At 46.1% G+C, this 14,333-nt stretch overlaps 1 protein-coding gene and 1 pseudogene across 1 annotated transcript in view; one reads left to right on the forward strand and one right to left on the reverse strand.

The window, feature by feature from the left end:
- Positions 1-8,837: 8,837 nt before the first annotated feature.
- The window catches only part of C7H16orf72 (chromosome 7 C16orf72 homolog), a 29,815-nt gene continuing 24,319 nt past the window's right edge, over positions 8,838-14,333 (forward strand). The window contains exons 1-2 of the mRNA XM_005349292.2: positions 8,838-9,297; positions 9,930-10,010. Of these exons, the coding sequence (XP_005349349.1) occupies positions 9,072-9,297; positions 9,930-10,010 (307 nt within the window). The 5' untranslated portion in view covers positions 8,838-9,071. The remainder of the gene's footprint in view (positions 9,298-9,929; positions 10,011-14,333) is intronic.
- On the reverse strand, positions 14,039-14,198 carry LOC101993511 (annotated as a pseudogene).

Below are 14,333 nucleotides of genomic sequence, written 5' to 3' on the forward strand. Positions count from 1 at the left end.
GGGTTTCTCTGTGGCTTTGGAGCCTGTCCTGGAACTAGCTCTGTAGACTAGGCTGGTCTCGAACTCACAGAGATCCGCCTGCCTCTGCCTCCCGAATGCTGGGATTAAAGGCGTGCGCCACCATCGCCCGGCTGCATATGACTTTTGAGTTAACTTTATGTATAAACATAAGTTAGCTTTATACTTTAACTCTGTGTGTATATATGTATAAAACTTAAATTCAACTGGGTGTAAATATATGTATTCTTACTATTAATTGTTAAAATTATCTGTTCATTGTCTTACATTCCAGACTAAGAAAACAATAAGTCTCATGTTTTAAACTGGTATGTACTCTTACCTCGCTTACAAAAATATTGTGTATGTGATCCAACTCTACTAAAAATTATACCGAGCTGTTCTCTACTACAGTCAGTTCTACCGCTAAGCTTGCTTCTATTGCAAACAGTTTTTTCTTGTTTGTCTTTCACAAGTATAAATCTTTTTTTTGTATTTTTTTTTCTGAGACAGAGTTTCTTTGTAGCTTTGGGGTCTGTCCTGGAACTAGCTCTTTGTAGACCAGATTGGCCTTGAACTCTCAGAGGTCCGACTGCTGTAGTAATAAGAGCAGCGGGGCTGCGTCCCCAGCACCCCGGCCGCCTGCTAGCTTATGCCCCGAAATAACAACACACAAATTGTATTCATTTAAACACTGCTTGGCCCTTTAGCTCTATCCCTTACTGGCTGATTCTGATATCCCAATCAACCCATCTCTAATAATCTGTGAGCACCGGTCTTACCAGGAAGATTCTAGCCTACGTCCATCCTGGGTTGGAGCTTCATCGCGTGTGTCTGCTGGGGAGCAGGGAGCATGGCGTCTCTGAGGCATCTGCCCCCGAGAAGAGCTGTCGAGTCTGAGCTCACTTCCTCCTCCTCCCAGCACTCTGTTCTGTTTACTCCTCTCACCTATGTTTTAAACTATGAGGACCAGCCAAGCAGTTTCTTTATTGCTTAACCAATGAAATCAACAGATTGATATGACACTCCCACATCAGACTGCCTCTGCCTCCCAAGTGTTAGGATTAAAGGCATGCACTACCACTGCCCGGCGGCCCTCAAGTATATATCTTACCTGTTAAGTTGAGAGCTAGTACTGTCAAGCTTGGACCCAGCTGTCCATGCAGATCCTATGCTGTAGTCATAACTTATCTATACCTGATATACAGCCCTTGAATGTTCAGAGATCTGAGGAACATGGTATTTATTATTAAAAGACTTTTCATACCAGAGAGTCAGGCTGGCTCCTAGCAGCAGCACTCTATTTCCTCCAAAGAAGACAGATGGGCACAACATTCATCTGCAATTTACTTCATCAATAAAAGTGCTAACCACTGGGAAGAACTGCTCCAGACAGTGGACAGAATCACTGGAATGGACAACCTAATTGCTCAGGTCAAGATTTCCTAACCCACAGGATCTTCTGAGCTTAGCAACCCCTGCTTCTAACAACAGAAGAAAAACACAGTCCTGATGCCCATGCCCTTGACAACCATGGAGGACCCTGAGGAGTGGCTCCAGGTAGCCAATAGAGTAAGTTCTCTGTCATTTTTTAATCAATAACTCAAGTAAAATTTTATCCTTCTCAAAGATCTCTGATGCAGTTTGACAGCTAAGAGGTTTTGTCAGTTTGAAAGGACAATCTCACCAAACAAGTTTCAGTATGACTTCTTAATTTGTTCTTAATAAAAGGTGTTTTAAGATATACAAATGCAAGCTATTAAGATATGTACCTGCAAATTATAAAGATGTGAGGACAAATTCAAGTTATCAATTTTCTCTCTCACGTTGCCTTTTATAGCATTAAAGATACTTTTCATTGTAAAAAACATCTGTTACAGCCATTCTGACATAAATATGATAAGAAGGACCCTGAAATTTAGAAGTCAGAGATTCATCTCCTGGAGGTGGGGTTTCAGCTTAGTTTTCAGAAATATTATTAGAGACTGGAGAGGTGGCTCAGAGGTTAAGAGCACTGGCTGCTCTTTCAGAGGTCATGAGTTCAATTCCCAGCAACCACATAATGGCTCACAACCATCTATGATGAGATCTGCTGCCTTCTTCTAGCATGAATGCATACATGCAGGTAGAACACTATATACATAATAAATAAGTAAAATCTTAAAGAAGAAAAGAAATATTGTTAGCATTTTTTCTTTTTATTGTTAGCATTCTTGAGTATCTGGCTTTTGTTAGTTTCTTATCTATGTAATTTCAAACTAGCAATTCTCCTGCTTTAGTCTTTATAAATGTGTATTATTATACCTGATCCATGAGGATAGATGTTTCTGGCTTTACACACAAACACACACACACACACACACACACACACACACACACACACACCATATGCTGGGATCACAGATGTGCACTACAGCTCACATTTTCCAAGAATCTTTTTTTTTAATATTTCAAAATTAGTTTTGTGTTCATTTTTATACGTATGACTGTTTTGCTTACAGATATGTATGCATACCACGAACATGCGTGGTGCCTATCAAAGTCAAAAGAGGGCTTTGGATCCCCTAGAACTGAAGTTATGGACTGTTATGAGCAGCCATGTAGGTACTGGGAATTGACTGAGGCCTCTGCCTGCAAGAACAAATGTTCCTAACCATTGAACTATCCCTCTGGTCACTCACAGAGGTCACATTGTTACTTTCATATTCCTGTGTTCCATGAGACACTAATAATAAGACAGGTGTGGAGACCCAGGTAATAAGGTAGAGGATATTAGCTTGACTGGGGGCCTGGGGGCTGGAGAGATAGATGGCTCGGTGGTTAAGAGCACTGACTGCTCTTCTAGAAGACCCGGTTCTAATTCCCAGCACCAACATGGCAGCTCAGTTAACTGTCTTTAACTCCAGTTCAGGGGATCTGACACCCACACACAGACATACCTGCAGGCAAAACATAATAAATAATAAAAAAAAAAAAGTTGGGCACAGTGGGACGCGCCTTTAATCTCAGCAGTCAGGATGCAGAGGCTGGTGGATCTCTGAGTTCAAGGCTGGCCTAGTCTATAGAGCAAGTTCTGGGACAGCCAGAGCTACAAAGAGAAACCCTGTCTCAAAAACAAACAAACAAACAAACAAACAAACAAACAGGGCTGGAGAGATGGCTCAGTGGTTCAGAGCACTGGCTGCTCTTCCAGAAGTCCCGAGTTCAATTCCCAGCAACCATATGGTGGCTCACAACTATCTCTAGTGGGATCTTACACCCTCTTCTGGGATAAAGTTGTTCATGGAGACAGTGTACCCATATATATAAAATACATAAATCTTAAAAAACAAAAACAAAACAAACAAAACCCACAAAGAATATTACCTCAACTCTATGACAATTAGCATCAGAATCCACAAACTCTGACCTGCTAAAGTTGCTTGCTGATAATCTGAGTTTGATGCCTGAGACACGTGTGGCATGCACAGAAACACAAACAATTGCAATTTAAAAAGGGAGAATCGGGAATGGTGGTACATTCCAGTACTTGAGAGACAGAGGCAGGTTGATCCCTGAGTTCGAGGCCAGCCTGGCCTGGCCTAGAGTTCCGGAACAGCCAGGGCTACACAGAGAAACCCTGGGGTAGGAGAAAAAGAAACTGAAATAGAGTGTCAAGGTGCATCTCTGGAACAAACAAACCAAGAAACCTTTTTGAGAGGTGAAAATAAAGGCTTGCTCCTGCTGGCTGGAAGTTCTGGTAAGAAAGCAGACATCTTCCCATGTTTATTAGAGACCTAGTATTTGTGTAATATAATCACATTCCTTCTTGGATCTATGACCAAAAATAGATGTCTTCATAAGGAAAGGTCAGGGTCAAAACTGCTCATTGAGTCTGAGAACAAATATGGCCTCATTTCTTAAAGCCTTAACAAGAGCCAGGTGTGGTGGTACATGCCTTTAATTCCAGCATTTGGGCAGATCTCTGTGAGTCCAAGACCAGCAAGTTTAATGTTGAGTTCCAGGCCAGCCAAGGCTGCATAGTTAAATCCTGACTCAGCAAACAAAAACAACTTCCAACATGATCCTGGCATGGTGGTGAGTGCCTCTCAGTCCAGCACTGAGGAGGTTGAGGCAATGGTTTGAGGACAGCCTGGACTACACCGTGAGTAGGAGACCATCTGGGACTACACAGCCCCATCACAAAAGAGAAATAACAATGAAAACAAAAATACCTGAACTCCAAACTTGATTCTTCAAAGATGAAGTAGTGCATGATCGTTGCACATAGAGCAGACATTGGCTTTAGCTTAGAAATATTTTGTAGGTTTTTTTTTTTTTTTGTGACAGGGTCTTACTAGCCTTGGTTGGCCTGGATCTAGGGGTCTACCTTCTTCTCTGAATGCTAGGATTAAAAGTGTGCCACTACGCCTGTTAGGACTTTTGTTTTTTGTTTTATTTTTACATTATTAATTGATGTTTATTTTGTATTGTTGTGATCTGGCTTAAAGTATTAAGAATCAGCATACCCATGAGGGAACATGGTGACGAAGGCAGAGGTGTCCCTAAAAGTCTTGCCATCAGCTCTCTGCTATAGACGACATGGTCAGAAGGCATCAGTGTCCCATTAGATGAAGAAGCTGGAGCCCTACTTGCAACTGTTTTTATGATGAACTTATGCTTAATTTCAGTATAGTAATTTTTGAAGCCTTCTTTTATTCCATGTACTTGCTAGCTATCCCTATGTAATGCATTTAAAGGCCAGCCTGTGCTATGGGAGACTCTGTCTCAACCTCAGTTTGAAATGGCAATCCTGCCTCCAGGAATCTCACAATGAGACTCCTGTTAGGACTTTTGATTCAGCAAATTGGGCAGGTCGTGTTCTTTTCTCTGTGGAAAGGCCGTGTCTCACAGGCCACTACAACAGGAGTGAAGTGTAGAACTCTTGGGATTTTGTTTGGCAACATTGGCATTAAATCTGAGCAGTTACTGCATTCAATGAAGCAAAGCAGCTCTACAGGCCTCTTTTATGTTGTTAACATCATCAGACAGAAAGGAGCTACAGTTGAGAAAATGCATCCATAAGATTAGGCTTTAGGGAAGCCTGTGGGACATTTTCCTAATTGTGACTGTTGTGAAAGCCCACTGTTGGTAGTGCCACTCCTAGGCTGGTGGATCTCGCTTCTATAAGAAAGTAGGCTGCACAAGCCATGAGGAACATGCCAGTTAGCAGCACTCCTCCATGGTATCTGCACCAGCTGCTGCCCCCAGGTTCCTGCACTTCAATGATGAATAGTGATGTGAATGCATAATCCAAATAAACCTATTCTTCCCGAAGCTGCTTTTGGTCCTGGTGTTTTATTATAACAATAGTAACCTTAACTAAGACAGCACCTCTATAAAATGTTTGCAAACTGGATGTGGGGTCACATACCTGTAACCCCAGTACCCAGGAGATTGAGGCAAGGCAATTGCTATGCATTCCAGGCCAGCCTGAATGACACAGTGAGTGCCTCAGAAAACCAAAACCCAATCTAATCAACCCCCCCCCCCAACATGCTTGCTGATTTCAGGTTAATAGAAAGCCACTCCCCACCTCTGCCTTCCCTTGGCTCATTGTGGTGACTCCAGTTATAGGCCAGCCTTGGCTGCATAGCAAGACCCTTTCTCAAAAGTGGGTGGGTGGGTCTAGTGAGCTGGTTTAGTGGGAAAAGGCATTTGCTGTGCAAACTTGCTGAGTTATTTGAGTCCCAGGATGCCTGTGAAGTTGACATGACAAAAGGTTTCTGATCTCTACATGTGTGACTTGGCATGTGTGCCTATTCATACATCATGCACAAATGTAGATAACACACACACACACAAACTAAAACGGGGAGGGCTGGGGATGAATCTCAGTTGATAGAGTGCTTGCCTCCCATGTTCTAGCTTTGGAGCCTGTCTTGGAACTAGCTCTTGTATATCAGGCTGGCTTTGAACTCACAGAGATCTGCCGCCTCTGCCTCCTGAGTGCTGGGATCAAAGGCGTACACCACCGCCCAGCCACTCTGCAGAGTCCAATACCAGGTGATGTGGGTTAAATTCAGATGTAAGAGTTAGCCAATAAGAAGCTAGAGCTAATGGGCCAAGCAGTGATTTAATTAATATCTGTGTGGTTATTTCGGGGCTAAGCAGCCAGGAACTAACTTGCGGCCTTCTTCAACAAGGTGATGGTAGCACACACCTTTAATCCCAGGACTGGAACGGCGGGGAGCAGAGGCAGGTGGATCTCTGTGAGTCTGAGACAAGTCTAGTCTACAGAGTGAGTTCCAGGATAGATAGGGCTACACAGAGAAATCCTGTCTCAAAAAACAAAAACAAAACCAAAAACAACCCACAGTCCTTTGCTTCCTGACATGATTGATATCCAAATTGTTATGAGGAAGAGGTTGGAGATTGAAGAATAATAACATGTAAAATAATCACTTCACCAAGCATCGAGACACTTGCCTGTTATCCCAGTACTTGAGAAAAACGGGAATTGCCAGTAGTTCAAGCCCAATCTGGGCAAATAGTGAGTTCTCGGTTAATCTGACGTGAGATCCTGTCTCAAAGCCCTAATCAAACCAAACCAAAACAACCCCCCTTTCAATGTATTTAATTTATTATGGTGTGCATGTGTGTATTGTGCATGTGTGCCTGTGCGTGTGGAGGTCAGAGGGAAACTTGGTGAGGCTGGTTCTCCCATTCCCCCTCTGGGTTCAGGCTGTCAAGGCAAACACCTTTAAGCTAGGTTCAGCTAAGTCAGGGACTCACGCCCTAGGCTCACTTGGAAATTGCTCTATAGCCTCAGGCTGAAGGAAAACTATAGTGATCCTCGAACCTCTGCCATTCAAGCTATCTCACCCTCCTTTTCCCTGGAGGGAGGACATCTACCTCTAGACCAGGAACTCTCTCTCTCTCTCTCTCTCTCTCTCTCTCTCTCTCTCTCTCTCATATGTGTGTGTGTGTGTGTGTTCCAATGACTCAGTTCTCAAAGGTTATTTCTGGGGAACAGGACTGCTGGGGAGGGTCTGATGAGATAGGCAGAATGAATGACTTACATTTTTCATTCTAGCTTCTCCAGTACGCTAGGAATTTATCTGTGCTTCACTCCCTAGTCAGAGAAATTGCCCCCTTTGAGTATCTTCTAATCCCACGCTGGGACTTGTCTACCTCCCATATTTGACTTTATGCTCTGTGGCTTTTGCAAAGCTGTTTTTAAAAATTTAACTTAATTTTTGGAGAGTTGGTCTGCCTATGATGTCCTGGCTTATATGGAAGGAACTCAATTTGTGACGATCCTCCTGAATGCAAGGATTGATTTCGGGTGTGTTCCACCAGGTCTCTCTGAAAGATGAATTGCTTTTTACAGGCTAGTTGTGGGCACCTGAAGGATCCATGTGTTGATTTGTGATAACATTGCTTAGGCTTCATTGAGGCCAATTTAGGATTTAAAAACAACAAAACGAAACAAAAATTTACCAGGTGTGGTGACACATGTCTTTATCCCCCAGATCCCTGGGGGAAGAGGCAGGAGGATCTTTGTGAGTTCGAGGCCAGCTTGGTCTACAAGAGCTAGTTCCAGGACAGGCTCCAAAGCTACAGAGAAACTCTGTCTCGAACACCCCCCCCCAAAAAAAAAAAACAAAAAACAAAAAACAAAGCAAGGAAAGTGACACTACGACCGCCTTTGAGGAGTCCTGTCTCAAGTGAAAAAGGAATGCGAGCTTTCAGACAGACCAGATACTGGATTTGGGGGAATGCGACAGGTCGGGGTAGTGGACAGAACGGAGGGTGATTTCAGGAGAAGCCAGGGGGGGCAGATCCTGCTGGGACTTTCAGGTTGTGTAGACGGTGCAGGGACCTCGGCCTAGGCTGTCAGCTCGGAAGCTGAAAGGTCTCGCCATAGCCGCTGCCCTCCGCCTTCCAGACCCGATAGCCGGGACTGCCCACCCTTGGGCGCTGCGCAGGCGCGGGAATACCAGCAATCGCACAGCAGGGTCGGGGGAGGGACGCGGCCGTCGCACGTGTCCCGGGAGCGTGCACAGGACAGGTGCGGGCCGCTGCTAGCCCCAGACCGATGCTCAGCTCGGCCGGTCCCGTTCTCCCGGGAGCCGCGGTGGGAGAACTTTCCTTTTGGACTCGCACTATTTATTTGCCACATTAAGGTTAGGAACTCAGGCATAGAAACATGGAATGCGCTATGGAAAGAGACCTAGGCTGCAGGGCCCAGGAACCCGGAGTCAGCACATAAACACCCCACGCGCACGGGCTCTCAGACCGCAGAGAGGCCCCTGCCGGGTGCGGTCACCCGGCCGCGTCACGTGACCCGAGCTGGACAATACGGCTAGCAGGCACTGCGCACGCGCAGCCCCTCTGCGCCGGCTGACATATACTTTTTTTTCTGCTTTGGTTGGGTGCACGCAAACACTGTCAACTCCTCCCCGCTCCGCCGTCTTCATCTTCCCTGACATTTACTCCTCTCCCCCCCCCCCCCACCGCCCACTGATGACATCAGGGCGACAGGCGGGCGAGCCAATCAGAACGCTGTGTTCAGGGGCCGGCACGCGGAGCCCGTTGCAGCGGGCCAATGGGGAAGGCTGACGGCGGGCGCGCCCCAACCGCCTCCTCCCGGCGCTGCCGCTGGCCCAGTGGGCGGCTCTTTCCAGTCAGCATGTGGGCGGGGGAGGGCGGGGCCCGGTCGCCGCAGAGGCGTCGACGCCGCCGCCGTCGACGACGTTCCTCAGTCTTCGGGGTGGGCTCGGCGGCGCAGGCCGGCCGGGGGACGCCGGGCGGAGAGCGGCGGGGGTCGGAGCGAGGTCGGGGCGCCGTGGGCGGGCGGTAGAGGGGTGCAGGCGAGGCCAGGGCAGGGTGCGGAGCCTTCGAGCGGGGTCAGGGGGGCAGAGGCCCCGGGCTGTGCGGGGCGGGCGCCGGCTCCCCTCCGGGCTTGTAGCAGGGGCCTGGGCCGGCCGCTGGGCCGCTTGTCCCCGGGCTTGTTGACGACGACGTTCCCGCGGGGGCCCCGCCTGAGGAGGACGCGGCGGCGGTGGCCAGGCCGCGGGAGGCCGCGGAGGATGGAGGAGCGGAAGGAGGAGGGCGAGGCGGAGATTCAGGAGCACGGGCCCGAGCACTGGTTCTCCAAGTGGGAGCGACAGTGCCTGGCCGAGGCCGAGCAGGACGAGCAGCTGTCCCCCGAGCTGCAGGAGGAGGCGGCGGCCGCCGCGCAGCCCGAGCACAAGCAGCAGAAGCTGTGGCATCTCTTCCAGAACTCGGCCACTGCCGTGGCTCAGCTCTACAAAGGTGAGGCCGCGCCGCCATCTTGGCGCCGCCCCGGCCTGCGGAGCTGCCCTTCCGCCCGGCTCCCGGCTCGCTTCCCGGGGCCCGGTCGCTCCCCGCACCCTGAGGGCACAGCTCGGCGGCGGGGAGGGGACGGCCGCGCCTCGGACCCCTTGCCATCCGACTCGCACGACGCCGACGGAAGAGCGGCCCTGGGAGGGGGAACGACGATGAGACGTGGGGAGACCCCCCGACTTGGAGTACCCCTGGAGGGTGGTCCCCACATACCGGTCCGGGTGTCTCCGGCCGGATCGAGGGGATAGGGGAGGAGTCCCTGTCACAAAATGGCGAAGGAGGCGGTGGGGCGGCCCTATTGTGCCCCGAGTCGGCCTCGGGGCGGAGACTGCGAGGGGCGCCTCCCTGCGCCTGCCAAGCCGCGTTTGCAGCTCCGGCTTCGCTGATGTCAGGTTCCCCCTCCTCGACCCAGTAACTCCGGTCTCACGCTCTTTTGGGATCCCCAAACCCCGAAGAAAATGGCGAAACCTAATATGGCCGTTGCGGAGTTACTGACGCCCAAATAACATTCTCTTCTTTCTCTGTGTCCTTGTGTGTGTCTTTTTATCTCCCCTATTGTTTCCCCCCCTTTTTATTTCCAGACCGAGTGTGTCAGCAGCCAGGACTTTCTCTCTGGGTCCCCTTCCAAAACGCAGCCACCGCCGTCACCAACCTCTACAAAGGTAAAGATAACCTTGCTGCATTGCCAGGCTAAGGGGGAAGGGAGGAAGGACGGGCCGCTTCAGATTGACGGCTGACGTTCTGAGTGTGTGTTCTGTTCTCGAGTCTAGCTTCTAACCTTGAATGCTTTGCACTTTGAGGTTATCATTGGCGTTCTGGCTAGATGTCTCGAGGCAATTTTTGACAGTCCTCCGCCTTCTCCCTTGGGGGATATGTGACAGTGTCTGAGGGACACTTAAGTTGTCATCCGTGAGAGGGGTCTGCTGTTGGCATGTGGTGGGTAGGGGCTGCTGATTATTCTGTAGTGTCTTGAGACATCTCCAGCACCTACCCTTTTTAGCAAGGACTTAATTTACCAAGTCTTCAAAGTGCTGAGATAGATTGAGACGCTCTGCAGTGGAACACTGGTGAGTCTTGTTCTTTTGGAAAGGCTTCGAGGGAAGATGTGTGTGTGGGTTTTTTTTTTTTAAACCACAGAGGGGATCACCGGCCCTTGTAAGATTCATGAATCTGGCCTCTTAGAGCATGGTAGTTTGAGAGCATTCAGTGAACTCTTGCTGTTTGGATTAGAGTTTTGCACGCTGCCCTGTCTGTAGCAAGTTCATCATATCTTTTTCAAAACTACTTTGTAACTGAGTGTATATTGCTGGTGTCTGAATGAGAGTTTTAAATGGCTTTGTGTTTGGTGCTTTTGGAGTTCATTTTCAGATCTGATTGAAGGTGTACAGGTCTTGCCATTTATACTCTTGGTAACAGTAGATTTGACTTTGCATTGTTACAACTTTGGGAATATCCTTGTGATAAAATTAATTTGGATTTGATTGTTAGTACACATGTTGCTAAAGTCAAAGGCTTCAAACGTTTAAAAATCCAGTAATGATAATAGAAATTTGTGCAGTTCAGCAAATAATAATTTAGGTTGGAAGATTATGGAGTATCTTTAGTGTCAGGATCTTTTTGTTGTGGTTTTTTTTTTTTGTTTGTTTGTTTTGGAGACAGGATTTCTCTGTAGCTTTGTAGCCTCTCTTGGAACTTGCTCTGTAGACCAGGCTAGTCTTGAGCTCAGAGATCCGTCCGCCTCTGCCTCCTGAGTGCTGGATTAAAGGTGTGCCATCACTGCCTGGTGAGTGTCAGATTCTTGTCAGCATTTTGTAAGAGTTTTAGAGTATACTTGGCAGCTTGAAGGGACAGTAATTTTGAGAACTGTTAACTGTAATGTTAATTTAGGGAATGAGAAGCTTATAGTCCAGTCTTACTGAAGAAACAGAAACTGCTTATTTATTGACTTTTTTTGCTTTTGTAAGATAGGGTATTTTTCACTTTGTAGCCTAGGCTGGCATCAAACTTGTGGTTCTCCAGCTTGTCTCTACAGTGTTCGGATTATAGGTGTACACCTCCATGCCCTGCTAGAAACATAGTTTACGTGATTACTGGTCAGCTTTGATTTTTATATAGCTGGGTTTAAAGTTTTAGGGCAGAGTGTTAGGGATGGAGTCTAGGGTCCTCAAAAATGCTAGGCAGTTAGATAGCTGCTGAGTCACAACCCTAGCCCAAGTTTTATAAGTTTGACTACTGAAAAAATTGATTTTTAGCATCTGTTGGTGCTTGGGTTCTTGAGCATTCTCTTTGGATAGAATAGAAACAGAATTTAGAACTAATACTTAAATTAAAATTTTACCAAATTTTAATTCCTTAGTGTATAATTTGCATACAATAAAATCGCCTTCTAAAAATCTGCTGTTTCATTTTGACACATACATTATTAGCAAATAGAATATATCTTCCCCTCCAGTCCCTGGCAACCAGATGGCTATATACTTATAAAATAGTTCTATCAATTTCACATTGTAGGGTATTATTAGCTTAATGCTTTGCTTTATTTTTTTGAGACAGTCTTTCTGTGTGGTTCAGACTGGCCTAGAACTCAGGTCTGCCTCTCTGCCTCCTGAGTGGTGGGATCAAAGGCTTGCACCTGCCACTATATTCTCCCAAAACTCAGTACTTTAATGTTGTAGAGTAATAATTCTGTTATCCTGATAACTAAGGCTTATCACTTTTTGCTTTTGTAGTTTTTGTCTGAAAGGGAAGATATTTTTCTGGTTGCTGGGTCCCTAGCCTAAGCCATGTTACTTTCTGATGTGACGTCCCATGACTTGGTGCTAGTGCATGTCCCTCCAGGCTTAAACTAGAACTTCTCTTTAAAAGATGGAATGAGTTGGGTGTGGCGCACACCTTTAACCCCAGTAATGGAGGGGCAGAGGCAGATGAATCTGATTTTAAGGCCAGTCTGGTCTACAGAGTGAGCCCCAGGACTACACAGAGAAACCCTGTCTTTCAAAACCAAAACAAACAAACAAAAAGCCAAAATTGGTTGTATTCCGAAATAATTTTTTTTTTTTTTTTTTTGGGTTTTTCAAGACATGGTTTTCCTATGTCAGCCCTGGATGTCCTGGAACTCACTCTATAGACCAGGCTGGCCTTGAACTCAAGAGATCCAGCTGTCTGCCTCCAGAGTATGGGGATTAAAGGTGTGCACCACCACCCCCTCCAGGCTAAAATAATTTTTAGTTTATTACTTCATTTGAAATGCTTATTGCTGGACATTATGGCAAATGCCTGCAATCCCTGTAGGAGGTAGGAGGATCACTGAGTTCAAGGCCAGCCTGGGCTCTCTAGGTGTGACTCTTGTTTCCAAATATGTTTACTTGGTTTAGAAAACTTCTTGAGAAGCATTGCTTTTGTTTCTGTAAGACATGTAGTTCCTGGATTGTCAGTGTGAATTGATACTAATAAGTGTCCTGTTAATTAAAACATGCTTTTTACCTCACAGGAATGGATAAATTTTGTATGGAATTAGGTATTTTCAACTCCTTAGTTTTGTTATAAGGAGGGTGAATAATATTGTACTTTCACACACTCCCACCTTTTCAGAGTGTGACCACTATAGAACAGGAATACAACTTTTTTTTATTTTTTTATTTTTGAGACAGGGTTTCTCCGTAGCTTTTGGTTCCTGTCTTGGAACTAGCTCTTTTAGATCAGGCTGGCCATTGCCCGGCCAAGAATACAACTTTAAGAATATTTTGCAGCTGTGCGGTGGTGGCGCACGCCTTTAATCCCATTACTCGTGAGGCAGAGGCTGGTGGATCTCCGTGAGTTCGAGGCCAGCCTGGTCTACAAAGGGAGTTCCAGGAGGCTCCAAAGCTACAGAGAGACCCTGTCTCGAAAAAACAAAAAAAAAATATTTTGTTATCTGGGAGCTGGAGAAATGGCTCAGTGGTTAAGGACACTGGCTGCTTTTCCAGAGGACTCGGGTGCAATTCCCATCACTGCAACTGCCTGTAACTCCAGTTTCAGGGGATCTCACACAGACACACATGCAGGAAAAGCATTAATGCACATAAAGTAAAAATAAATTATTAAAAAAATATTTGACTATCTTAAATAGAACCGGTAAAATAAATACTGTCACAAGTAAATTCAACACTAAAAATTCAAGTCCGATTGTTCATAGTTCTGATGATCTATCTACTTAGGTGTTAACTGATTGACAGGAAGACAGACTTTGGAGGGTTCCTCTTAAGTGGGCGGTGCTCTCATGTATTTAATGTATTCAAGCATATGATAAACTAAAAATGGCTTATTTTCCAGCCAGGGAAGAGTGGTGCTCCTTGGTAATTCTTTGATTTGAGCACACAGGAAGATCAGAGTTGAGGTAGAACTCTTTTAAAAGGGTCTTTGGGGACATGCTTATATGCTTGCTTGTTTATTTATTGATGAGTGTCTTCTTATGTAGCCCGAGATGGCCTTGAACTTGAGTATTGGAATAATTTACTCCTCCCCCCCCCCCCCGTTTTATTTAAAGAGGTCCTTTTTCTGAAAGGCTCTGTCTTGTTATTGGACAAACTATGCCCCTGATTTAGACATGACCAAGTCTCCAGGTTAGAAATGTTGAACTGCAGTCTGGTAAGATTGATGATGGGTGACCATGATACAGACTAAAGCCTCAGTTTTACCATTGTGTTAATCCTTACAGACCCAGCTTCGTTCTCCTCTAGTGTCTTCTTGGAGTCATACCTGATTCTGTTAGCTGTTTTCATCTGAATCCTTTGAGGAACTGGACAATTATGCTTTTGTTTCTTGGTCAGGGCTCCTTTGATTCTGAAAGTCTTGTGAGAAGACAGGGTGAAAAGTAGAGTTGGGTATGGTGCACCATGGCAGAGGAAAGGAGAAGCACAAAATATTTTCAAGTTACATTTATTTATTTATTTATTTATTTATCTATTTATTTATTTATTTATTTTTGGTTTTTCGAGACAGGGTTT

Source organism: Microtus ochrogaster, chromosome 7 (genome assembly GCF_000317375.1).
Source record: "Microtus ochrogaster isolate Prairie Vole_2 chromosome 7, MicOch1.0, whole genome shotgun sequence".
In the NCBI taxonomy this organism is placed as follows: Eukaryota; Metazoa; Chordata; class Mammalia; order Rodentia; family Cricetidae; genus Microtus; species Microtus ochrogaster.